Genomic DNA, 27,094 nt, shown 5'->3' on the forward strand with positions numbered 1-27,094 from the left:
CATTTATTTCTATTTGTGCTATCAATTCATCCATCCTGTTACCAATGCTGCATGCATTCAGATAAAGAGATCTTAATCTGTCTTTTTTTTTAACCAAGTTTCCCTACTCTGGCCTCATTTGCTTGTGTATTCTTATGTTTGTATGATCTGTCCCTTCCTGTTACACTCTGCTTATCATTATCCATATTGCTACCCTTTACTATTGCCTTGTCTTTTTGCTTTAACAATCCAAACCTCCCCTCATATGACTAACATCCCCCCCCCCACCTCCCACAATACCTCCCCCCACCCCATTCCCCCACGTACACACATTATTTAGTTTAAATCCCTCTCCAGAGTCCTGGTTATACAATTCACCAGGACTCTGTTCTCAGAGGGTTTCAGGTGAAGACCATCCCCACAGTACATCTCCCTCTTTCCCAGTACCGGTGGCAGTCAGTGCCTCATGAATCAGATCCCATTTCTTCCACACCATTCTTTCCACTACACAATCAATTCTCTGATCTTATTTACCCTATGCCAATTTGCTTGTGGCTCAAGTAATAATCCAAATATTATTACCTTTGTGGTTCTGCCTTTTAATTTAGCTCCTAGCTGCTCATGCTCCATTAGCAGAACCTCTTAGTCCTACCTATGTCATTGTTACCAATGTGGACCATGACAAATAGATCCTGACCCTCCCAGGAAGCCTTCCCTTAGCCTGGGAATGGGAGTTGTGCTCTCCACTGGAGGCACCTCCTCTGAGGAGGAAGGGAGGGCCAGAAGGGGGAGGAGGCTAGGGATGCACGTTCAGCCTCCAGGGGAGCCACCTTTGGGACAATAGGCACAGGCGCACGGGGCACAGGGCCAAGAGGAAGTTCAAGGCAGAAGGAGCCGCAGAAAACGCTACTACCCTGCTGCCATGGTAAACAGACAGCAAAGCAGCTATCTCAATATATCTGAGGTCCAGTGCCGAAGGAGGCTCCGTCTCCCAAAGGAGACAGTCATATCTGTCTGTCAGATGATTGGGCCTGAGATCTCTCCTGTGTGGGTGGGCACCCCATGCCAGTGGCTGTAAAGGTCACAGCTGCCCTCAATTTCTATGCCTCTGGCTCTTTCCAGGGGTCAGTGGGTGATATCTGCAGAGTCTCCCATCAGCTGTCCACACTTGTGTCAAGCAGGTGACAGATGCTCTATTCAGGCGTGCATTGACTTCCATCCACTACCGCTGGGACGATGCCAGCCAGACAGAGCGAGCCATAGGCTTCGCGGCCATTGCTGGCTTCCCCCGCATCCAGGGTGCTATAGACTGTACACATGTGACCATCAAGGCGCCAGCAGGTGAACCTGGTGCCTTCGTCAACAGGAAGAGCTTCCACTCCTTGAACGTGCAGATAGTGTGTGATCACAGGATGCTGATTCTGCAGGTCTGTGCAAGGTACCCAGGCAGCTGCCACGACGCTTACATCCTCAGACACTCCCAGGTGCCGAGGCTCTTCAGTGCTCCAGCTCGGCTGGATGGTTGGCTGCTGAGTGACCAGGGCTATCCCCTCAGAAGGTGGCTCATGACGCCTCTTCGCCATCCAAGAACAGAGGCTGCGCAGCGGTACAATAGGAGCCAGGGCACCACAAGGGCTGTGGTGGAGAGAACCATCAGTCTTCTCAAGATGTGCTTCAGATGCCTGGACTGCTCTGGTGTGCCTAAGGTGACTTAATTGTACGTTTATGTCTAGGTGCTGTCTCCTCATTGGCACTGGCATCTGAGACAGCCTGCTCACTGTGCTGTTCTGTTGGCCTCAATGACCTTGGTGGACGTCCTCTGGCCCGCAGCGCATTTGATGGCCCTGCCTGGGAGAGAGCGGTCAGTTCCACAGCTGGCTTCTCCCCAGTCGCCGCAGCTTCATCGGATGCCACGGTCACTGGCAGAGGGGTGGAGGAGCAGCTGCCCTCATCCAGACCGCCCTGAGAGGAGCCCTCTGAGACGCCAGGCAGCTGCTGCGTCAACATGGGGTCGCTTCAGACTTCCCTGCTCACTGTAGATGTATTGGCACCGAGCTGGGATACTTGGTGCCCAAACCATCTCCCACACTGGCACTGACCAGCAGAGGTTAATGCCGCTGTGAGGGCTTGCAGGTCCGAGCACAACCCCAGGAGGCCCTGATTGTTCTTCTGGAGGACCCTCTCCACCAGAGTCACCACTCTTTTCATGGAGGAGGCATGGCACCTGAGTATGAGCCTCATTGCATCGATGATGTTCCACGTGGACTCCTCCAGCACAGGCAGCATGCCACGCACAGCCTCATGTATCTCCGCCAGATCATCCCGCATACCCTACTGTACTTCCAGCGTTAGCTGCCTCACGGACAACTCCAGAGGCACATCATTCGCCGCCGACCAAGCATGTACCTGGTCCCCAGCAATCCTCTGACTGCCGGCGCCCTGGGCACTCTCTGTCTCTGCTCGCACCTCAAGCAAATGTGAAGTGTCCTCACCGCCATGTCCTGGGACACTAGCCAAAGATCTAATTCCCACTGAGGTGCTAGTATCTGCACTGGTGCCTGCCTGGCTGAGATGGTGTGACGCTGATGAGTGGATTTGCTCTGGGGCTTCAGAGACAAGAGGTGGGCCCTCTGTCTCCTCCTCCTGGCTCTGTTCTGGTGATGCCGAAAGGAAGAAAAAGGACATTTGATTAGTTACAGTGCAGACTATGTTAACTTACATGCCGCTCCCCAGGCTCATTAGGTGCTCATCCTTCCATAATCAATGGTCAACCCATGTTGCTAACTTCAATCTCTGAGCATTCAGCAGTGCCATGGCTTCTGGGACACACATGGTGACCTGAATGCTCGCCAATCATAGCTCCCCGTGGCACCCCAGCCTCACCGCCACCGGTGGACCTGGGGGTTTGGCACCTCTACAGATCCATGGTCTGCTGCTCGAAAGCCGTTAGGATGGCCAACTGGGCCTGGCCTCCGCCCGTCCGCATTCATTCCGAAGTATTGTGCGCAATCTTCTCCTGAAAAGGAGAGAGGTGCATTGATTAGTCCAGCCTGCACCTGAATTCCCATCTCATCCCTGCCAAGCCAGCCAGAGAGGGACATTGCAGGGCTCCAGTTCTTCGTCATCCCGCAGCTGCCGCACACTCACCCAAAGAAACCAGGACTGACCACCCCCACCCCCCATTTGCCCAAATGCTGCCTCCTTCACATGTGGCACCACAAGGTGTCACTTTGCTAAGCAAGGAGGCACAAGCACGTGGAGCACAAAGACCAGCAGATGGATTGGTGCCCTGCCAACTGGAAGCTCCCCTCCCACCATGTTAACACCCTGACTTTGACATGCTTTGCAGTTCCAGCACTATGCCGAGGTGCAGATCCTTGACTTTCACCCTCATTCTATACTCTGGTGCCAGTGTCACACATGTTGCGGATGCACACCTAGCTCAACCCTGTCAGGGTGAACTGGGCATGGGCAATCTCTGCTGTCACACCCAGTGAGGGATACATGCCGTGAGTGATTCAATGCCGTTACTGTACTCAGAGTTGCTGGGGGAAAAGGGTGATGGCTGCGTTAAGGGACTTGAGGCAACACAGTACTCACCCTTTCCGAGCGCAGGAGATTGTTGAATCTTTTGCGGCACTGGAGTCGCATCACATCATGGGAGCTAACAATCTCAGCCGCCTCCTCCCACGCACGTTTGGTCAGGTAGGGAGGCCTCCGCCTCCTGTCCCTCGGAAGAAGGATCTCCCGCCGCGTTGCCACCACCTCCAGGAGAGCAGCTAGGCACTCATTGCCCCGGTGACCTACCCTCCAGCCTGGCCTGCCCCGCTGGCCTACCGTCCAGCCTGGCCTGCCACGATGGCTTACCCTCCGGCCTGACCTGCCCCGATGGCCTACGCTCTGGACTTGCGTCACGCACATTGCCCCTCTGATGTGCTCTTCACCCAGCCATTGTGAGCAGCCTTTCTAAGGCTGCCAGGCCTTCATTTATACAGGCCACTGGGTCGCCATTGGACCCTGCAGGTTGAGCGTGCCTGCCGCCACCACCTACCCACTCCCGTGAACTACGCTGGGTGGGCCTTAATTGACTTGCCCACGTAAAATGGTGGCACGGACCCAATTGCGGGTGGCGATCGGGTCCACGCCCACTCCCGCTCCCGCATGGCCCGCCCGACATAGTGAAAATTGTCCCCCTGGTCTCGCTCTTTGTATGCTGCCACTATCACTCAACTGTAACCACAACAGGATTGGGTTTTTCTGCTGGGACACTCGGGGATTACTGTGGTGCAAATCCCAGTAACTATGCCTCAGCTCGGCACTTCTAACTCAATAATCAGATAAATAAAACCCTAGCTCATCAAAACGGTCATCAAAACACACTTCTGATTTGTTACTGTCTCTAGCAGCCTACAATTCCACTGATATTGGTGTCAATTTTTGGGTGCAGGTGCCTCGCATTTTGGGAAGAAAATTGAGTGTTGCATGTTAATCACTTATTGCACATAGATATTAATGGTGCAGCTGAGAATTTGGGGATTTATAGGGAGCTAAGCAGGAGTAGAGGAAGATAGTAAGTTCCCCAGGATTGGCAGTGTACTAGTGTCAAGATTTTCATTCATATTTTCTTACTTTAATACTGAAATTATATCTAATACAGCTTCTAAGCAGAGGAAAGTCTAGACCAGCTTTAACACCATCAGTGGCTGCTTCTCAGACTGCCTGTGTTATGGCAGTGTTATCTGCACAGCCACCCAAAAGTGGATGACCAAGCCTTTAAGCTTTTCACAAAGCATGGTTTGCATTGCTGATGGCGGCTGCCACTGATGATGGGCGTGACTTCCCTTTTCAGTAACTGTAACCAGCCTTTAACCCTGAAGCACCTCACCTGTTATTCCCAACAAGGAGCTGTGATCATAAAATCACAAGCCTGCAGCCCTGAATTTTCATTGAATCACTTAATCGGGTGGAAAATCAGGGATTGCAACTATGACTTTCTTATTCGTGCCTGTGTTCATACTGCTCCTTGCCAGAATCGGCCTCTGATTTTTGATTTGATGGTTGTAATTGCATATCCAATGAAATAACCAGGACAAATCTTCTAATCCCATTGGTCGAGGTCTCAAATTAAATTGTACAATATTGGTAAATAAATGCTTAATTCTTATATGCACAATTCCTTTGTGGCGATATTAAACTGTGCTTTAACAGGTTCTTCTCACAGACTTTGCACATACTGTTACTCTCCTTATTCCAGTTCTAGTAAGCAAAGTGCTTTTTTCAAAGATTGATGGCTCAGTTCCCTATGGTAGAAACTTTCAGTGTTCAATCACACAATCAGTTACGCTCAGGAGCCCCTAACTGTTTTACTTGTTTAAAAAAAAGTGTGACAATAATTTGCAATATTCTACAATTGAAATTAAAACAGCTTTACCATCATAGCTTTTAACATGAGCCTGCAACGTGCAAGAAGTTACTGCAAGTGCAAGAAAATCCATTTTAAAAATGTCAGGAACCTCAGATGGATACAATGTACTTGGCTAATTTTAATTGTTATGTTATAACTATGCTTCCTTTTCTATATATTTTAGGCAACTGATCGTGAGAGGGACCCAATCACTTATCGCATTCAAAATGGAGATCCACAGCAAGTTTTTAACATTACTCAAAAGTAAGAGGAAATAGATAACCTTAGAAATGTAAACAATATGACTCATTAAGTAAATTTGATGACAATGCACAATGGGGACAGACATCAGCATGCCTGATTCACTGCCAACAAAAATAAAAATACCTGGAAAAACTCAGCAGGTCTGGCAGCATCTGCGGAAAGGAACACAGTTAACGTTTCGAGTCCGTATGACTCTTCAACAGAACTAAGTAAAAGTAGAAAAGAGGTGAAATATAAGCTGGTTTAAGGGGGGGAGGGGTGGGACAGGTAGAGCTGGATAGAGGGCCAGTGATAGGTGGAGATAGCCAAAAGATGTCATAGACAAAAGGATAAAGAGGTGTTGAAGGTGGTGATATTATCTAAGGAATGTGCTACTTAAGGGTAGAAAGCAGGACAAGCAAGGTACAGATAGCCCTAGTGGGGGTGGGGTGTGGTGAAGGGAAGGGATCGAAATAGGCTAAAAGGTAGAGATAAAACAATGGATGGAAATACATTTAAAAATAATGGAAATAGGTGGGAGAAGAAAAATCTATATAAATTATTGGAAAAAAACAGGGGGGGATTGGAAAGGGGGTGGGGATGGAGGAGAGAGTTCATGATCTAAAATTGTTGAACTCAATATTCAGTCCGGAAGGCTGTAAAGTGCCTAGTCGGAAGATGAGGTGCTGTTCCTCCAGTTTGCGTTGAGCTTCACTGGAACAATGCAGCAAGCCAAGGACGGACATGTGGGCATTTTTCGATCCCTTCCCTTCACCCCACCCCACCCCCACTAGGGCTATCTGTACCTTGCTTGTCCTGCTTTCTACCCTTAAGTAGCACATTCCTTAGATAATATCACCACCTTCAACACCACTTTGTCCTTTTGTCTATGACATCTTTTGGTTATCTCCACCTATCACTGGCCCTCTATCTAGCTCTACCTGTTCCCCCCCCACCCTTAAGCCAGCTTATATTTCACCTCTTTTCTATTTTTACTTAGTTCTGTTGAAGAGTCACACGGATTCGAAACGTTAACTGTGTTCCTCTCCGCAGATGCTGCCAGACCTGCTGAGTTTTTCCAGGTATTTTTATTTTTGTTTTGGATTTCCAGCATCCGCAGTTTTTTGCTTTTATCTCACTGCCAACACTTTTCTCTCCATTCATGTCATAATTATAGCTTGATGTGTGAAGCCCTTGGGAGACAAGAGTGTGTCAAGCTTTTCAGTTGTATGAGTCTGAATGAATGTGGTCCTGCTAAGGTATTCAGTTATACATATGATAATATAAAAAAGCTAAAAGGTGAGGTGATAGATTGGCAAGAGTAGAACTGTAAATGTGCAACATGTTGATAGGTAGCGCAAGCACCATGAAACCTTGGGGCCTTTACCTGGTCCATAATATTATTGCCGGATCGAAGTGTGCCACTTTCTGCTACATCTGTTACCTGGTTCTACAGCTCCTATTGATTGTGTTGATCAAACACCACCACTACTATGTTGGATAATGCTTCTTTCATCTATCTTGGGCAATAGCACCTCCATTTCTCCAAGCCTCAAGGAAGGAATGAGGTGTTGTACCACTCCACCATGTGCCCAGAGCTGCTATTACAAGGGCTGAAAGGGAGAGGAGGGACGAACGGCACAGCAGCACCCTCTTCCCCAGAAACAACGTCCGCGTGGAGCCGACATGCACCATGCCGCCCTGTCTCGCAGCCATAAGGCGAAATAATGAGAGCTGAGTAGGATGAGGGGCAGAAGTCCTGCCCTCTAGAGCTGCCAGCCAATTGGATTGGTACTGAAGAAGGAAGAGAAGATCAAGGCCCATAGATCCCTGGAGCCGGTAAGTCCAGGGTCTTGGGCCAGGAGGGTTTGGGTAGGTTAGAGAGAGGAGTGCAGGTGGTGGAGGGGGGGATCGGTGGAGGGAGGGAGTGGGTTTAAGGGAAGAAGCTGGTAGGAAGGAAGGGGTGTTCAACCTTGGGGGGCTGCCCGCAATCAGCAAAGGACAGCCCCCAAAAAGTGATGCCCCACTTCCTTCCCACTCTTTGAACATTTAAGTTAAAAAATCGGGCTTCCTGCTCCCGCTCTGCTGTCCACGCCAAACATTTTATGGTGCAGGCAGCGTATTATCAGGGTCAAGCGACAGCCTGACATAGTCATACTCACAGAATCATACGTAAAAGATAATGTCCCAGACACCACCATCACCATCCCTGAGTATTTCCTGTCCCATCGGCAGGACAGACCCAGCAGAGGTGGTGGCACAGAGGTATACACTGGAAAGGGAGTTGCCCTGGGAGTGTTCAGCATTGACTCCAGCCCCCATGGAGCTTCATGGCATCAGGTCAAACATGGGCAAGGAAATCTCCTGCTGATTACCACGTACCGCCTCCCACCCCGCCCCTCAGCTGATAAATTAGTATTACTCCATGTTCAACACCACTTGGAGGAAGCACTCAGGGTGGCAAGGGCGCAGAATGTACTCTAGGTGGGAAACCTCAATGTCCATCATCACGAGTAGCTTGGCAGCACGACTACAGACCAAGCTGTCCAAATTCTAAAGGACATAGCTGCTAGACTGGGTCTGCGGCAGGTGGCGAGGGAACCGACTAAAGGGAAAAACGCACTTGACCTCATCCTCACCAATCTGCCTGCCACAGATGCATCTGTGCACGACAGTATCAGTAGGAGTGACCACTACACAGTCCTTGTGCAGATGAAGTCCTGTCTGCACATTGAGGATACATTCCATCCTGTTGTGTGGCACTACCACTGTGCTAAATGGGATAGATTTTGGACAGTTCTAGCCACTCAAGACTGGGCATCCATGAGACGCAGTGGGCCATCAGCATCAGCAGAATTGTACTCAATCACAATCTGTAACCTCATGGCCCAGCATATCTCCCACTCTACCATTACTGCCAAGCCAGAGGATCAACCCTAGTTCAATGAAGAGTGCAAGAGGGCATGCCAGGAGCAGCACCAGACATACCTAAAAATGAGGTGTCAACTTAGTGAAGCTACAACTCAGGACTATTTGCTTGCCAAACAGCATAAGCAGCATGTGATAGACAGAACTAAATGATCCCACAACCAATGGATCAGGTCTAAGATCCGCAGGCCTGCCACTTCCAGTCGTGAATGGATAATTAAACAACTAGCTGGAGGAGGAGGCTCCACAAATATCCTCATCCTCAATGATGGGGGAGCCCAGCATATCAGTGCAAAAGATAAGGCTGAAGCATTTGCAACAATCTTCAGCTAGACGTGCCGAGTGGATGATCCATCTCGGCCTCCTGCGGCGGTTCCCAGCATCACAGGTACCAGTCTTCAACCAATTCGATTCACTCCACGTGATAGCGAAAGACGGCTGAAGGCACTGGATACAGCAAAGGCTATGAGCCCTGACAATATTCCGGCCATAGTACTGAAGACTTGCACTCCTAGAACTTGCTGCACCCCTAGACAAGTTGTTCCAGTGCAGCTACAACACTGACATCTAGCCGACAATGTGGAAAATTGCACAGGCATGTCCTGTACACAGAAAGCAGGACAAATCCAGCCAAGCCAATTACCACCCATCAGTCTACTCTCGATCATCAGTAAAGTGATGGAAGAATTCATTAACAATGCTAACAAGTGGCACTTGCTTAGCATTAACCTGCTCACTGACTCTCAGTTTGCGAACGCCAGGGTCACTCAGCTCTTGACCTCATTACAGCCTTGGTTCAAAAATGGACAAAAGAGCTGAACTCCCAAGTTGAGGTGAGACTGACTGCCCTTGACATCAAGACAGCATTTGACCGAGTGTGGCATCAAGGAGCCCGAGCAAAACTGGAGTCAATGGGAATCAGGGGGAAACCTCTCCGCTGGTTGGAGTCTTACCTAGCACAAAGGAAAATGGCCATGGTTGTTGGAGGTCAGTCATCTCAGCTCCAGGACATCACTGCCGGAGTTCCTCAGGGTAGTGTCATTGGCCCAGCCATCTTCAGCTGTTTCATCAATGACTTCCGTTCCATTATAAGGTCAAAAGTGGGGATACTCGCTGATGATTACACAATGTTCAGCACCATTCACGACTCTTCAGATACTGAAGCAGTCCACGTCCATATGCAGCAAGACTTGGACAATATCCGGGCTTGGGCTGACAAGTGGCAAGTAGTATTTGCGCCACACAATTCCAGGTAATGACCATCTCCAACAAGAGGAGATCTAACCATCGGCCCTCGACACCCAAGAGCATTACCGTCGCTGAATCCCTCGCTATCAACATCCTGGGGGTTACCATTGACCCGAAATTGAACTGGGCTAGCCATATAAATACTGTGGCTACAAGAGCAGGTCAGAGGCTAGGAATCATCTGACAAGTAATTCACCTCCTGACTCCCCAAAGCCTGTCCACCATCTACAAAGCACAAGTCAGGAGTGCAATGGAATGCTCTCCACTTGCCTGGATGAGTGCAGTTCCAACAGCACTCAAGAAGCTTGACACCGTCCAGGACAAAGCAACCCGCTTGATTGGCACCACATCCACAAACATTCACTCTCTCCACCACCGACACACAGTAGCAGCAGTGTGTACCATCTACAAGATGCACTGCAGGAACTCACCAAGGTTCCTTAGACAGCACCTTCCAATCCCAATTCCACAACCACTGCCATCCAGAAGGACAAGGGCAACAGACACTTGGGAACATCATCACCTGTAAGTTCCCCTACAAACCACTCACCATCCTGACTTGGAAATATATCGCCCTTCCTTCACTGTTGCTGGGTCAAAATCCTCGAACTCCCTCCCTACCAGCACTGTGGGTGTACCTACACCACATGGACTGCAGCGGTTCAAGAAGACAGCTCACCACCACCTTCTCAAGGACAATTAGGGATGGGCAATGAATGCTAGCCTAGCCAGTGACACCCACATCCCATGAATGAATAAAGAAAAACAATTGGCCTGATAACATGACCCTTCATCATTCATTTAAATATGGTGGGCAGGCTGCCTATTTCGGCGCCCACCCCCACACATTATGGGGGTGAGCTCGGGCTGAGTGGGAAGCTAGTCGGATTGGTGCCCATCCTATTTTATATGCCCCCACCCCCATGGAAACACACCCACCGGCAGCACGTAATCTTCAGCCCCATGGGCAGAATTTTGCCGTTGGCGAGTAGGGGGCGGGGCCAGCTCGCTGACATGTAAAATGACGCGCGGTGACATCGGGCGGAACCCCTGACGTCATCCCAGTCCATTTAAATTTTCAGGAAGGCGGGGGCACAGCAAAATCAGCTGCAGGCCCGCCGACCTGTCAATGGCCAATTGAGGCCATTGACAGGGTCATTTAAACAATTAAAGGACCTGCCCGTCCAACCTTAAGGTTGGCGGGCAGGCCAGGAGCCTCAGCGGCAAATAAATAAAACATGAAACCTCATCCACCGGCAGGATGAGGTTTCATGCGGTGTTGCAAAAATTTTAATAAAGTTATAATGTAAATTATGAACATTGTCACATGAGGGGGACATATCATGGAATTTTTTTTTCTATTTTTAATATTTTTTAAAGTGTCAGCGATCTCCTTGAGGCAGCACTTAGCCTCAGGGAGATGTGCGCTCTTTTGTGTTCATGCGCGAAAGAGTGCACTCTCGCATTTGGGGAATCCCCCCCGCCCGCGCAGGAAGCGCATAGCGCTTCCCACCGGACGTCATGCTGGGCCCGCCCACGTAAAATGGCGGCGGGGCCCACTTCTCCAACGGGGATCGGCTCCCCGCCCGCCAGAGATTGGGTCGGGCCCACCCACCCGCCAGGCAGAAAATTCTGCCCCATGTCTCTGTTTTGGATTTACTTTCACTTAATACTTTCTGTCACCTTTGTCCCCCATCCTTTACAATTCATTTTTTGAAATGTTTTGAAGGCTGAAAGAATTTTTAACCATACCCCCACCCTATACAGCTACATGCCGCCACATTTAAGGACAAAGCTATTCAGGGAGTTTAAGAAAATTGTGTAAATGAATTGAATGCTGAAAATTGCCAGAAACCAGCTCTCTGGGATTTTCTCTAGCACACACCAGATGCAAACTGATAGCGGCTGCACTGAACCAGGAAAACCAGTCCTCTTTTCGACTTCCTTTGCAGTAATAAAATCATCCTATTTGTGCCATCCATCTTATATTTTCTCTATTTTTAGTTTGGAAGATCAAGACAGAAAAATGATATCTTTTTCACAATGTAACCTGAGTAGAGCTACTACTGATAACATTTAAACTTAAAAACATATTTTCCCATACTTTAAATAATTCCAGAACATGAGCCAGATTAGTCATGGGCATTTTGATGACAGGTAAATCATCAATAAAATGCACTGTGATTTCACCATTTGAAAATCTGACAAGCCAAACCAAGGAAGAAATCAGGTCGTATGGTACAACCATGTATTCTTTGCTTAAGGGAGCTAAGCAATCTGTTTCATAAGTCCTGGAATTAAATGCCTCTCAAAGGCAGAGTTCTCAAGTTTGTTTGCACACATTAAACAAAGGCAGCTTCATTGGCTCAGACATGTCCACAAGATGGAAGATAGTTGCAATAACCAAGGGCTTTCGTTACGGTGAGTTAGCCAGAGGCAGACGGCCAGTAGGACACCCAAAGCTCTGCTTCAAGGATGCTCGCAAGCATGGCATGAAGGCCCTAAACATGGATTATCACACCTAGGAGTCACTAGCAAGTGACAGAGGAAAATGGTAACCCATTCTGCGTGCTGGCATGCACCATCACGATGGCCAGTGGCTACAGCACCTTGGCAACAGACACCAATGCCAGGATGACACTTGGTAGCTCATATGTGGCTCTTGTGGCAGATCCTGCCTCTCATGGATTGACCTCTCCAGCCATTGGTAACAGTGCGCCATATGGAGACATCCCATCTGAAATGGGTTTGTTTGCTGCATGTCCATAATCTTTCACAGATGGAAGGATGCCGAAGGAGAAAATAAATAATATATAACAATACAAATGAATACCAGTCATAAATTTGTTTCTTGGCTTTTCTTAAATTAAGTGCTTTATCACTGGCATCATGGAATGAGGAATTTGATAATGCAATGGGCCAGATTTTGCTGTAACAGGGCATCTAACAGCATCTGCCATCAGATGATTTGCCCTTGCACAGTTAGATTCTAAATTTTTCTGAGTAGCAAGTTGTCAAAATTGTGAGATGATGATATGGCATCATGACAATTGAAACCTAAAGAAATGAGATGGCGCACTTGTTTGTTATAGTTAATTTTTAATGCCAGAGAGGTTGACTGGCACTAATTACCACTTATCACAATTTCAAAAGTGTACTTAGACTTGAAATAATGGGCGGAATTTTCCATTCCAGGACTAAGTCCAGTGGCAGCGGTGGAAATGGGCAATGTTTCTAGCTGTGGAGGCCAATGGGAATTCACGCTATATTGCACAACACTGGCCTCATTAATTATGCAGTCAGTGGTTTCCCGACGATTTGCATGGCAAGGCAGCCTGGGTGGCACGCACCCTGCCATCATATCTGTCTGCCATATTTAAAAGGCACCTGGACATCAACTTACCTACGGTTGAGGGAAAACATCCACTTCCTGGCAGCTGCTGAAGATAGAATATCCACCCGGTAGTTTCTCCACCCACCCACTGCTGCACGTGGTGTTCCAGTGTCCGGTCACTGGAGGCCTCCATCTTCCATCCCGAACTCTGGAGGCTGCCCCAGGCCTTTTTTAGGTAAATCCTGACATCTCCATGCCACATTGGTCCAGACATGCTCTGGACTGGCGTGATACCCTGCTGGCGGACGGAGAATCGGGCGGGACAGACGATTCTGGTCGGGCCTTCACCTGCGCCCCATTAACAGGCCATGGCAGGCGGGAGCACAAGTTTCCGCTATCGTTTTATGCCGATGGGAAACCGATTTTTCAGCTACTGCCACATTGTTCCCCCCACCATCCGTCATTAAACCCACCGTGGGGGGAACTGGAACATTCCGCCCATTTGTGGTAAGCTTAATTTATATCCTCCATGTAAATACAGCAACTTTGCACCATTGAATACAAATCAGTGGTGAGCCAGACAGTGATGTAACTCTTATAACAGCTTTTAGATGTTTAATTACACAATTGGTCATCTCCAAATGTTACTGCATCATTTGCACGTAAATAACGTGAGTATAATTATACCCCTAAGTGGCAGGAGCACCACTTCCCAAAGAAAACCAGCCAGAGTCAAGTAAAGTAAGGCAACGTAAAACGAAAAGGAAAATGTAAAAACTAGCACTGATCTAGCAACTGGGATACCAGCTCTACAAATCTCCAGGATATCTGCATCCCTTCAACTGTGGCCTCAAGCAATCTCAATTTTATTGCCCCACCACTAGAGGTTGTGTTTTGCAGGTGCCGGGGCCCTAAACTCGGGAATTAAAATGTCTCCACCTCTCATCCTCATTTTCCTTCTTTAAGGCGTTTCTTAAAACCTATCTCAATGACCAAGCTTTTGGTCATCTGCCCTAATATCTTCTTGTGTGGATCAGTGTGAAATTTTGTCTGATACCGCTCTTGTGAAACACCTTAGAACACTTTACTATGTTAAAGGCACTTTATAAATGGAGGTTGTTGTTGTTGTTCATTTTTATGGGCTTTGGTTTGTACAATGTTGCCAGGTCCAAATTAGAATTTTGACTTCTTTATGTACAGGCAAAATGACAAGATGACAATCTTAATAAATTTGACAACTGTATCATTATAAAATCAATTTGTTTGCTTTTGCTCTTGAGACTCCATCTCAATTGAACTCTGTTAATTCTACCATCAACAGCTAAGGAAACTTTAGAAATTTTAGAATCCCCAGCAATTGAAACCCAAAGGAATGAGATGGCATTCCTGTTTGTTATAGTTCATTTTTAATGCCAGAGAGGTTGATTGGTAATAATTGACACTTATCACAACTTCAAAAGTATACTTAGACTTGAAATAATTTGACAACTTATTTTGTGGTGAGCTTAGTATATATCCTCCATGCAAATATAGCAACTTCACCCCATTAAATGCAAATCAGTGGTGAGCCAGACAGTATTGCAACTCTTATAACAACTTTTGGATATTTAATTACACAACTGTCCATCTCCTGAGATTAATGCATCATTTGCACATAATAATGTGAGTGTAATTAGTTGCCGTTATTTCAACAGCAAAATCTAGCCCATTGTAAGCTATTATCATGAAGCATAAGTACAGGTATCCTGCTGAATTTATTTAGTGCCACAGTGTTTTGGTTTTAAGTCATGCTGGGCAGATCCACAGTGTCAAAAAATCAGCAGCAGTTTCCTTAGTGGTTGATAGTAGAATTAACAGAGTCCAGTTGAGATGGAGTCTCAAGAGCAAAAGCAAACAAATTGATTTTATAATGATATAGTTGTCAAATTTATTAAGATTGTCATTTTGTCGTTTTGCCTGTTCATAAATTAGTCAAAATTCTACTTTAGACCTGGCAATATTGTACAAACCAAAGCCCAGGATTTTCTATCGATAAAAATGAACAACAACAACAACCTCTATTTATAAAGTGCCTTTAACACAGTAAAATTTCACACTGAGCCACACAAGGAGATATTAGGGCAGATGACCAAGAGGAAGAGAGGTGGAGAAATTTTAATTCCTGAGCTTAGGGCCCTGGCACCTGCAAGACACAACCTCTAGTGGTGGGGCAATAAAATTGAGAATGCTTAAGGCCAGAGTTGAAGATATCTTGGAGGTTTGTAGAGCTGGTATCCCAGTTACTAGATCAGTGCTAGTTTTTGCATTTTCCTTTAGTTTTATGCTGCCTCTTACTTCTTTCCTTGATTCTGGCTGTTTTTTTTGACATATATTGCTCCTACCACTAAGGGGTGTAAACTGGTTCTGTATTATATTAAATTCTTTTTCAAACATCTCACACTGATCTCCTGTCATTTTGCTGAGTTTACTACGAAAGTCTGTCTCATTTTGAAGTCTGCAGCCAGCCTACCTAAATCCAAAATCTTAAGATCTGTTTCGTGGTTCTCCCTTTCAAACATTACGTTGAACTCCATCATATTCTCACTATTAGATAAATATTCACGCACCATTAGGCTCTGAGTAAATCACCCCATTATTCATTGTTTAATTTAAAATGCCCTACCTCTTGTTAGTTCTAGGATATATTGTTGAAAGAGGTTATCATGAACACACTCAAGAAATTCACTACCTTTCTGCCATGAACTAGTCATATTCCAATCTTTTTGCAAGTTAAAATTCCTCATTAAAACCACCATGTTTTGCTGTATGCTCACCTAATCTCTCCACTTGTGCACTTCACAGCTGCTACCAGGAGGCCTATATACTACTTCCACATCAGTCTTAAATTCTTTTTTGTTTCTTACTTCTAACCATAATGGGCCGAATTTTCAGGCCTCCTCCCGTGGTAGCATGTGTTGGCATTCAGCCTTGGGGTGTTGTTGCGTTGGCCATTTTTGGGGATGCCAGTTTGAGGCCGGCTGGCAATTAGGCTCGATAAAGACCTTTTTAAAGGTGAGATTGGGAGAACAACTGGGATTTTCCTGTCATCCTTCAGTTTCCCAACTCAATGGATGGGTGGAGGGAGGGAGCATGGAGGTGGAGACCAACTGCCTTGAGTCAGGCACCCAGCAGCAGACCAGGTTGCCAGGGCACCTGGAAGACCTCCAGGCCCTTTATGTCTGTGTGGGAGAGAGTGTAGCCAAAGGCCAGGTAGATAGGCATGTGCTAGTCCTCGCAATTTTCATGGACTCGGGCCATCTTTATCAATGAGTTTATGGCACCTCACACGAGTTGTCATGCATAGTCTGCATGAGGGGGCCTTCTAAAATGTAAGTCCAAAGGCTGTCCTAATACCCCCCATGCCAACGCATGCCCCTCACACACCTACTATGCCTTTCAGTCATCCCCCCCATATCCCCTCATGCCCTGTATGCCAAGTTGTGCCCCTCCACCCATTCCCCCCATGGCCACTCTACCCCCTATTCTAGGCTAATGGATTTCTGGACTCTCAGCCAAGCCTCATTATGTTCGATTGGCTGAGAGTCCAGACATCCATTAGAGTATGAAAACAACAGAGCCTCAGAGAAAACTTTGCTTGATTTACAGCTCTGGCTCTCTAATCTCTGCTGTCAATTTCACAATGTTTATTTACACAAGGTTAAGAGGCTCAAAGTGCCTGCAGTTTCATTTATTGAAACTTTAAAGGGTCTGGATGGTTGACACTTTTATTGCCCTGTAGTACGAAGGAGGTTTTTTTTGAAGAAAGTGGAAAATTATCAATGAATGCTTGTTTTTGTTAATTTTTTTTTTAGCACATCTTACTGTCACGTTGGGGTTCATTGCTTTTATACAGTGTACAGTGCGTGAATGGGCGTGAAAGTGCTAGAGTTTGGGGCCATAGGTGCTATTTGGTGGACGTACCTTGACATGGGCATGAGGGGCCATGGAGGTGGGTGGAGAGGCATAGCCTGGCATAGGGGCATGAGGCGGCATGGAAGGGATTGTATGGTGGGTGAGGGCTAGAGGTCTTTACTTTTATTCATTATAACTGGGATGAAGTCCCACTGCACTGAGCCAGCCCCAGCACTCGGCAGCTCAAGTGGCTGCCTCTGACTTCTTTCCCGGGTTGGCTGGCCCATCTCCAGCCTGCACCTGCCCTGGCAATGAAAATCCCATCTTTGCGGACACTTTCCCCTGAAGCAGGGGAGCCGAGCGAGAGTTTTCCTGACTCCCACTGCCCGCCGCAGTGTTCAAAATCAAGGCCCGTGTTTCCATTGCCTGCTTACCTCTTGTTATATCTTCTCTTATTATTGAAATTATTTCATCCTTAATTATCCTTTCATCCTTAAAATCTGCTCCTTCCCCTCTACCATTTCCCAAACATTCTTGTGGACCTTATAGCATGATATATTTAGTTCCTAGTCCTGACCATCTTGCAGCCATATCTCTGTAATGTGTACCATGTTAAACCCTTCAAGTGCAATTTGCATCTCCAATTTCTTCAATTTATTTCTATACTCTATGTGTTTGTATAAAGAATGCGTTGTGTCACACACCCTGACCTGTGCTTCTGCTCTAATGTTTTACTCACACATTTCCTATTTCTTCTTCCTTATTAAATTATTTTATGGGTGGAATCTTGTGGAGGCAACGGATGTGTCGGCTGTTCGTTGGAGAGCTGGTGACCCCCAAATTGCCTCTTTTCGAGAAGGCCCTCCACATCTTGTGCCACTCGGGAATTTAACAGGTCAGAGGTGAATCTTCCCTTGGGATCAAGGACCCTGGGGGCAGATTTCCCACCTGCCAAGAGCTGGCAACCAATCAGAGGCCGACTGCTTTTCTGTACTCAGCAGCGCCACTAGGAAGGTAGTGGCTGCTGCTGGTACTACACCCGCCCAAGGCCTTGGATCGAGGAGGGATTCGGGCACAGGTGAGTGGTGGTAGGAATGAGATCGCAGGGGAGGGCTGAGTTGGTTGGTGGCGGGGTGGGAAAGCTATCCATGGGCCTTTCTGCCATGGGCTTGATTGGGGTAGAGGTGGGAAGGCAATGGAATCACTACCCTCTGACCAATTAAATGCCCCCCACCCCAAACTTGCCAAGGGGAAGGCACAGGATTCTGCCCTATGTATATAGTTTTCGATTTTCCTGTAGTACCTAAAGCACAATTTCCAACAGGTGCTCTAATCCTTGCCCCTCTTGTCTATTTTGCAATACTATCTACCTTTTCCACTTAAGCTCTCCCCGCACCACTCACTTGCTTAAAGCCCGTGTGACTGCTTTACTCATCATCTCCTCCTTGTACCAGTCCTGGTACCAGTGGTCGATGAAGTAGAGCCCTTCTTTCCTTGCCACTCCTTCAGACATGTGTTTATTTCCCCAATCTGCTTGTACCTATGCCAATTTGCATATGGCTCAGATAATAACCCAGGGATTATAACCCTTGAAACCTTGTTTTTCACTTAACTCCTGGTTCTCTGCAAACCACACTTTCCTGTGTTGTTGGTCCCAACATGGACTACAACAAGTGAATCGCCCCCCTCTCCTTTCACTTTCCTTTCAAGGGTTTGAGATGTCCCTCACCCTGGCACCAGGTAAGCGACATACTCCTGATCTTGCTCACAAAGGATTGTACCCTAATTATTGAAACCCTCACAACTACCACATTATAAAATAGGAGTATATTTTTCACTGTTTAATATCAATATTTTAAAAACTTTGCAACATGTATAATGGTTCATAAATGTTTATTTTCTTGCATTCTATTTTCCCTAGTACTGGACTGCTAGTCTTAGAAAAATCTTTAGACCGGGAAAGCACCGATCGATACATACTTATTGTCACAGCATCTGATGGCAAGCCTGATTCGGTAAGTCAATTAAATTCTTTGATTGGTAATTGTTTTGTACTGTTTGCAGCTGTTATAGTCTATTCCTTTCTATTGAAATTATAAAGGTTTATTCTGGTATTTTGACATCACTATTAGAAAGGTTTGTATATTCACTAGCTGTAATTATTAATTTAATTTGAGCATTGTTGTGGTGCACTGATTTTCCAAGTTGATAGAAAACAAGAAATTCATAGATAAAAGCAAAATGCTGCGGATGCTGGAAATATGAAATAAAAACAAAAAATGCTGGAAAAGCTTAGCAGGTCCAGCAGCATCTGTGGAGAGAGGAACCGAGTTAATATTTCGAGTCCAGTATGAAGAAGAGTCATACGGACTTGAAACACTAACTCTGTTTCTCTCTCCACAGATACTGTCAGATCTGCTGAGTTTTTACAGCATTTTTTTGTTTTTATTACAAGAAATTCATGAGTGGGAAGTGTTTGTATATTCTATTCAGTTCTCTTCTATTCTGTCATTGACTTTGCTCTACACCAGCTGTTGATTCCTGCTTTAGGAAGGGAGAATGGGCAAATTCAGCAAGACCAGGTTCTTTGATCATAGTTTCATTGGGTAGGAGTGCAGGTCAAAGAATTGGGGCTTTGTTGTTATTGTTTGACCCCAACTTGTCCTCCCATCCAGTGACATGAAAGTATATTATAACCTCACTACATTTGCCCCCTACATGCCTTACTCTGACTCACCTAAAAAAAAATTCTAATATTGAATACATCTTCAATACAATAGAACAATAGAAATGTTACGGCGCAGTAAGAGGCCATTCAGCCCATCGTGACTGCGCTGGCCAAAAAATAAAAGAACTAGCTACCCATTCTAATGCCAGCACTTGGTCCATAGCTTTGCAGGTTACAGCACTTTGGGTGCAGATCCAGGTACCTTTAAAATGAGTTGAGGGTTTCTGCCTTCACCACCAAACCAGGCAGCAAATTCCAAACACCCACCACCCTCTGGATGAAGAAGTTTTTCCTCATGTCTCCTCTAATCCTTCTACCAATCACCTTAAATCTGTGCCCCATGGTAATCGACCTCTCTGCTAGGAGAAACAGGGCATCCCTGTCTACTCCATCTAGGCCCCTCATAATCTTGTGCACCTCCTCAGTTCTAAGGAAAACAACCCCAGCCTATCCAATCTTTCCTTATTGCTACAACCTTTAAGCTCTGGCAATATTCTTGTAAATCTCCTCTGTACCCTCACCAAAGCTATTACATCCTTCCTGTAATGAAGTGACCAGAAGTGTACACAAAATCCCAGCTGTGCCCTAACCAGCGTTTTATACAGTTCCATCATTACATCCCTGCTTTTGTATTCTATACCTTGTCCAATAAAGGAAAGCATTCCATATATATTCTTTACCATCTTATCCCCTGTTCTGCCACCTTCAGGGACCTGTGGACATGCACACCAATATCTCTCACTTCCTCAACCCCTCCCAATATCCTCCCATTTATTGTGTATTCCTTAGCTTTGTTTGCCCACCACCCCCAAATGCATTACCTCACACTTCTCGGGATTGAATTCCATTTGTCACTTTACTGCCCACTGAACCAAACCATTGATAAAATTTTGGAGACAACAGCTATCTTTTTCACTATCAACTACACAGCCATTTTTTGTGTCATCTGCAAATTTCCCAATCATGCCACCCACATTTAAGTCCAAATCATTAATATATACAACAAATAGCAACTGACCCAACAGCGAGCCCTGTGGAATGCCACTGGAAACCATTTCCCATCAGCCATTACCCTTTGTTTCCTGTTGTTGAGCCAACGTTACATCCAACTCGCCACGTTTCCCTGTATCCTATGGGCTTTTACTTTTCTGACCAGCCTGCCACGTGGGGCCTTGTCAAATGCCTTACTAAAATTCATGTAGGCAACACCCACTGCACTACCCTCATCAGTCATCCTTGTTACTTCCTCAAAAGATTTGATTAAATTAGTAAGACACAACCTTCCCCTAACAAAACCATGCTGACTATCCATGATTAATCTGTTCTTTTCTAAATATCAGTTTACCCTGTCTCTCAAAATTGATTCCAATAATTTGCCCACCACTGAAGTCAGACTAACTGGCCTATAATTATTTGGTCTATCTGTCGCACCTTGTACAACGTTCGCAGACCTCCAGTCCTCTGGTACCTTGCCTATATCTAGTGAGGATTGGAAACTGACCCTCAGAGCATCCATTAGTTCGTCCCTGGCTTCATTTAACAGCATGGCATACAACCCATCTGGCCCTGGTAATTTTTCCACCTTCAATGATGTCGACCGCTCCAGTCCTTCCTCTCTCATTATGCTTATTGTATCCAATATTTCACGCTCCTCTTTAACTAGAATAGCTGCATCATCCGTTTCCTAAGCGAAGAAAGAGACAAAGTACTCATTGAGAACCCTATCCACATCTTCAACATCACAAGTCACTATGTAGATCTCCGATAGGCCCTTCGCTTTCCTTAGTTATTTCCTTGCTCTTAATGTACTGTTAAAACATCTTTGAGTTTTCTTTGATTTTACCTGCCAATATTTTTTCATCTCCTCTCTTTGCTTTCCTAATTAGCTTTTTTACTTCACCCCAGTAATTTCTACATTAAGTTCTTTGTGACTGTCATAAGCTTTCTTTTTCTGTTTTTATCTTACTTTGAATGCTTCTAGATAACCAGGGGGCTCTAGATTTGACAGTCCCACCCTTTTCTTTGTGGGGACATGTCTACACTGTGCCTGTAGAATCTCGTTTTCAAATGCCTCCCACTGATCTGTCACTGATTTCCCTTCAAGTAGCTGTAACCAGTCCACTTTCGCCAGATCACCTCACAACTTCATAAAATTTGTCTTATCCCAATTGAGAACTTTTATTCCTGTTCTATCTTTATCCTTTTCCATAATTATACTAAATCTAACTGTATTATGGTCACCATCTCCAAAATGGTCACACACTGTGACTTCACCCATTTTCCCAGCTTCATTTCCTAAGACAAAATCTAGAATTGCACTCCATCTCGTTGGGCTTGTTACGTGCTGGCTAAAAACATTCTCTTGGATGCAGTTCAAGAATTTTGTACCCTCTGTGTCTATTATGCTGTTCGTATCCTAGTTGATATTAGGGTAGTTGAAGTCCCCAACTATTATTGCCCTGTTGTTTTTGCACTCAGACATTTGCCTATATATATGCTCTTCTATCTCCCTCTCACTATTTGGGGATCTATAGTACAGTCCTAGCAGTGTGGCTGCCCCTTTTTTTTATTCCTGAGCTCAACCCATATAGCCTCATTTGATGATTCATTTAGTATATCATCCCTCCTCTTGGCTGTAATTGATTATTTAACCAATAATGTTACACCCCCACCTTTTATAGACCCCTCCCTCTCTATACCCTATATCAGGGATGTTGAGTTGTCATTTTTGCCCCTCTTTAAGCCAAGTTTCCATGATAGCGATGATATCATGCTGCCATGTGTCTATCTGGGCCGTCAGCTCCTCGGTTTTGTTTGCTATACTCCTTGCATTTAAATAATTATTTTTTAACATTGCCAAATCCCTGTACTGTAAACCTTTTAAACTTTGCTTCCTCTGTCTTTCAGAGTCATCCGCTAATTTTCTGTCTCCCGCTCCCTGATCTGAATTTGTCCTATCTTAATCTGCCCTCAGTTTCCCATCCTCCTGCCAGTCTAGTTTAAACCCTCCCCAACAACACTAGCAAATGTCCCTGCAAGGACATTTGTCCCGGCCCTATTCACGTGTAGACGATCCGTCTTGTACAGTTCCCACCTTCCCCTGAACTGGTCCCAATGCCCCAGAAATCTGAAACCCACCCTTCTGCACCATCTCTCCTGCCATACATTCACCTGGTGTATTCTCCTATTTGCGTAATCACTAGCACATGGTCTTGGAAGCAATCCAGAGATTACTGCCTTTGAGGCCCTGCTTGATAATCTCTTTCCTAACTCTCTAAACTCAGCCTGCAGGACCTCAACCCTTTTTCTACCTACATCCTTGGTACCAATGTGAATCACAACCTTTGGCTATGCACCGTCACCCTTCAGAATGCTCTGAAGCCACTCAGTGATATCCATGACCCTTGCACCAGGGAGGCAACATACACCCTGGAATCATGTCTGTGACCACAGAAGCGTTTGTTTGTTCCCTGAACTATAGAATCCTCTACCACCATTGTTCTCCTGTCTTTTCTCCTCCCTCCCTGCACAGCTGAGCCACCCGTGGTGCTCTGGTCATGACTGTCACTGCTCTCTCCAGAGGAACCCTCTCCCCCATTGGTACTCAGAACGAAGTACCTGTTAGAAAGTGGGATGTCGTCAGAGGTCTGATGCACTCCCTGCCTTGCCTTTCTTGTCTGTCTGACGGCCACCCAATCCCTCTTTGCCTGCTCTTACATAAGCTGTGGGATGCCAACCTTATAAAGCATGTTATCCATGTAGCTCTCAGCCTCGCGTATGCTCCACAGTGACACCAACTGTTCCTTGAGTTCCAAGATACGGCCTTCGAGTTTTTCCATTTGGTGGCACTTTCTGCACATGTAGTTGTCCAGGACACGGGTAGCATCCTGGAGTCCCCACATGGTACAGGTGCACTCAACAGGTATGAGTAGCCCTGCCATGCCTCAAATTATTTATTTATTGCACCGAAATTGGAATTTAAGTAAACACAATAAAATATTAATTAACTCTTGCTCCATCCTCATGCTGGTTATTTTTTAAATCACCCGACTCTCGCTGGAACTCTTGCTCTGTCCTCGCGCCGGTTTTTTCTCAAAGCCCCGATTCTCACTGGAATTCCCACTCTGCCCTTGCACCCGTTACTTTTTAAATCCTCGGCTGTCACTGGAACTCTCACTCTGACCTCACGCCAGCATTTTTCAAAGCCCCGATATTGATCCAGCTTCTGTTTAAACTTGTCAATTGAATGTCAGTAGAACAGGTTTTGTCCTGTATTAGTTTAATGAGAACACATAAACATTGAATAGAAGAAAAAGTTATTCGCTTTGACATTTAATAGGATATACAGGACTAATTTAGACAGCTGTCTTCTGATTCTGGCTTTGATGTGACAAAACAGATATATATTTGGCTAAGTTTTGTTTTAGTGACTGTTGAGAACTCTGTAATTGTGCTTATGTAGTTCAACTGACAGTTAAGCCAAAAACTTGCCCCATTCACATTCTGATAGAGGTTATAATCTGCCTGACAACAACTTCTGAATCAGATTCTAATCTCCCATTTTGAAATATATGCAAATTTCACGAATGCCTCAATGTATTTGATTAGCCTTTCCTTTATTGATTTTGAGATTTTGCATTCAAATTCATAGGGTCAAGTATCTCTTTTCTGGGATATAAAAGAGAGGGTATGTTTCATTTGGAACAGTTTGAGAATCTCATGAGGGGTGATAGTTGGAAAATTTAGAGATATGTGCCACAAAGTTAAAAAAAAAATCACACAGCACAATTTCAGTTAGCCAACCAATTTCACTTTATTTTACTAGCGATGTCTGAAACTCTTCAGCATTAATCATAAGAAATTCGTTCCCACTGTGTGTTGATATATTAGGAGAGGTGACTAAAAACTTGGGCCGGGATTTTTCGTTCCTGTTTGCGGTGGGCGTCATAGCAAGTGGGAGTGTAAAATATCAGGAGATTGCAAAAATCGGTTTCATGTTGTCATGAAACCAGTTTGCGATCATTCGCTCCACCTGCCAATGGCATGCTGTGTTTCCTGCCTCCGCATGCCGGGAACCTAATTTCAATACTTTAGCATCTCGTTATAAGCACTGCTTGTCAGAATCATCCCCCCACGCTGGATCATGAGATCACGTCAGCATGGTTGCACACTGACATGTTTCACAATGGTACATAAAGGGTGAGCACCTGCCGACCTGCACTTCGTTCGGGACTTCGAGGTTTGTTTGCCGACCATGCTTTGGTCAGCACTCGCAGTCATCAGCTCCAGGCTTCATAGGCAGCACCTCACCGCTTTTAGGGGGGATTATGGGCAGGCCTCTACCTATCAGACCAACGGTAAGTCGCAGGTGGCTTTTCATTGGCTGCGGGGCTAGGGCTTGCTTGGGAAAGAGGGAGAAGTGGCCTCAGGCAAGGGAAGAGGCTGCAGGACGGCGGCTGTACTGGGGAAGGTGGATATGTTGTGTGTGGGGCCACATGTTGATCTGAGCAAGATGTGAGGGTATGTGTGAGACGGTGAATGGTGATGTCCCTTGAGCTGGCTGTGAGTGAAATGCCAGTGAATGTGTGATGGCCTTGTGAGTTTCTTCTCATTCATTCAAGGGAAGTGGGAGTCACTGGCTAGGCCAGCATTTATTGTCCATCCCTAATTGCCTTTGAGAAGGTGGTGGTGAGCCGCCTTCTTGAACCGCTGCGGTCCATGTGGTGTAGGTACACCCACAGAGCTGGTAGGGAGGGAGTTCCAGGATTTTGACCCAGCAATAGTGAATGAATGGCGATATATTCCTAAGCCAGGATGGTGAATGGCTTGGAGGGAAACTTCCAGGTGGTGGTGTTCCCATGGGTCTGCTGCCCTTGTCCTACTAGATGGTATTGGTCGTGGATTTGAAAGGTGCTGTTTAGGGAGGCTTGGTGAGTTCCTGCAGTGCAACTTGTAGATGGTATACACTACTGCTACTGTGCGTCAGTGATGGAGGGAGTGAATGTTTGCGGAAGGGGTGCCAGTCAAGTGGGCTGCTTTGCCTTGGGTGGCGTCAAGCTTCTTGAGTGTTGTTGGAGCTACACTCATCCAGGCAAGTGGAGAGTATTCTATTGCACTCCGGCCTTGTGCCTTGTAGATGGTGGACAGGCTTTGGGGAGTTAGGAGGTGAGTTATTTGTCGCATGATTCCTAGCCTCTGACCTGCACTTGTAGACACAGCATTTTATATGGCTAGTCCAGTTCAATTTCTGGTCAATGGTAACCACCAAGGTGTTAATAGTGGGAGATGCATTGATGGTAATGCCATTGAATGTCAAGGGATGATGGTTTGATTTTGTCTTGCTGGAGATGGTCATTGCCAGGCACTTGTGTGACACGAATGTTATTTGCCACTTGTCAGCCCAAGCCTGGATATTGTCCAGGTATTGCTGCATTTGGACATGGGCTGCATCAGTATCTGAGGAGTCGCGAATGGTGCTGAACATTGTGCAATGATCATCGAACATCCCCACTTTTGACATTATGATGGAAGGAAGGTCATTGTTGAAGCAGTTGAAGATGGTTCAGCCTTTGACACTACCCTGAGGAACTCTTGCAGTAATGTCCTGGAACTGAGATGATTGACCTCCAACAATCACAACCAACTTCCTTTTGTGTTAGGTATGACTCCAACCAGAGGAGAGTTTTCCCCCTGATTCCCATTGACTCCAGTTTTGCTTGGGTTCTCTGATGCCATACCCGGTCAAATGCTGCCTTGATGTCAAGGGCTATCACTCTCACCTCACCTTGGGAGTTCAGCTCTTTTGCCCATGTTTGAACAAAGGCTGTAATGTGGTCAGGAGCTGAGTGGCCCTGGTGGAACCCAAACTGAGCACCAGTGAACAGGCTATTGCTGAGCAAATGCTGCTTTATAGAACTGTTGATGACCCCTTCCATCATTTTACTGAATGTGTGAGTTTAGAGTGGTGAGATGATTGCCTTACCCTGCTGGCACGGATGAGATCATCCATCCTTTTGCTGCACTGGATGGCCAGCCTCTTCTCTGCAGCATTGGTGTTGACCGCCACTGCCACCGCCTCCCAAATCACAACGGTGAGATTGCTGGACCTCCTGCAGCCAGAGCAAGGATAGAGGACATCATGGCGAGTCTCCAAAAAGTATTCCGGGGATGGGTCACTGGACTCTTCTTGGCTTTCATGACCCTATCTTCACTGGAGCAGCCCTGGGCTGCAAACACTGAGAACTGTGCGCGCGGCTGCAGTTTAGATGTGGTACCTGGAGTGAGGAAACAGTGAGGAAACAGTGTGGCGGGCGATTCAGAGGCCGCTCGCCAGCAAAAC

The 27,094-nt window shown here is 46.2% G+C and overlaps 1 protein-coding gene across 1 annotated transcript in view; it reads left to right on the forward strand.

The window, feature by feature from the left end:
* Positions 1–27,094, forward strand: part of pcdh15b (protocadherin-related 15b) — a 1,616,824-nt gene that overhangs the window by 1,158,126 nt on the left and 431,604 nt on the right. Inside the window, exons 22-23 of the mRNA XM_078565941.1 lie at positions 5,568–5,647; positions 18,949–19,042. Coding sequence (XP_078422067.1) covers positions 5,568–5,647; positions 18,949–19,042 — 174 coding nt within the window. The remainder of the gene's footprint in view (positions 1–5,567; positions 5,648–18,948; positions 19,043–27,094) is intronic.

The sequence above is a fragment of the Cetorhinus maximus genome, chromosome 20 (assembly GCF_964194155.1).
Source record: "Cetorhinus maximus chromosome 20, sCetMax3.hap1.1, whole genome shotgun sequence".
In the NCBI taxonomy this organism is placed as follows: domain Eukaryota; kingdom Metazoa; phylum Chordata; class Chondrichthyes; order Lamniformes; family Cetorhinidae; genus Cetorhinus; species Cetorhinus maximus.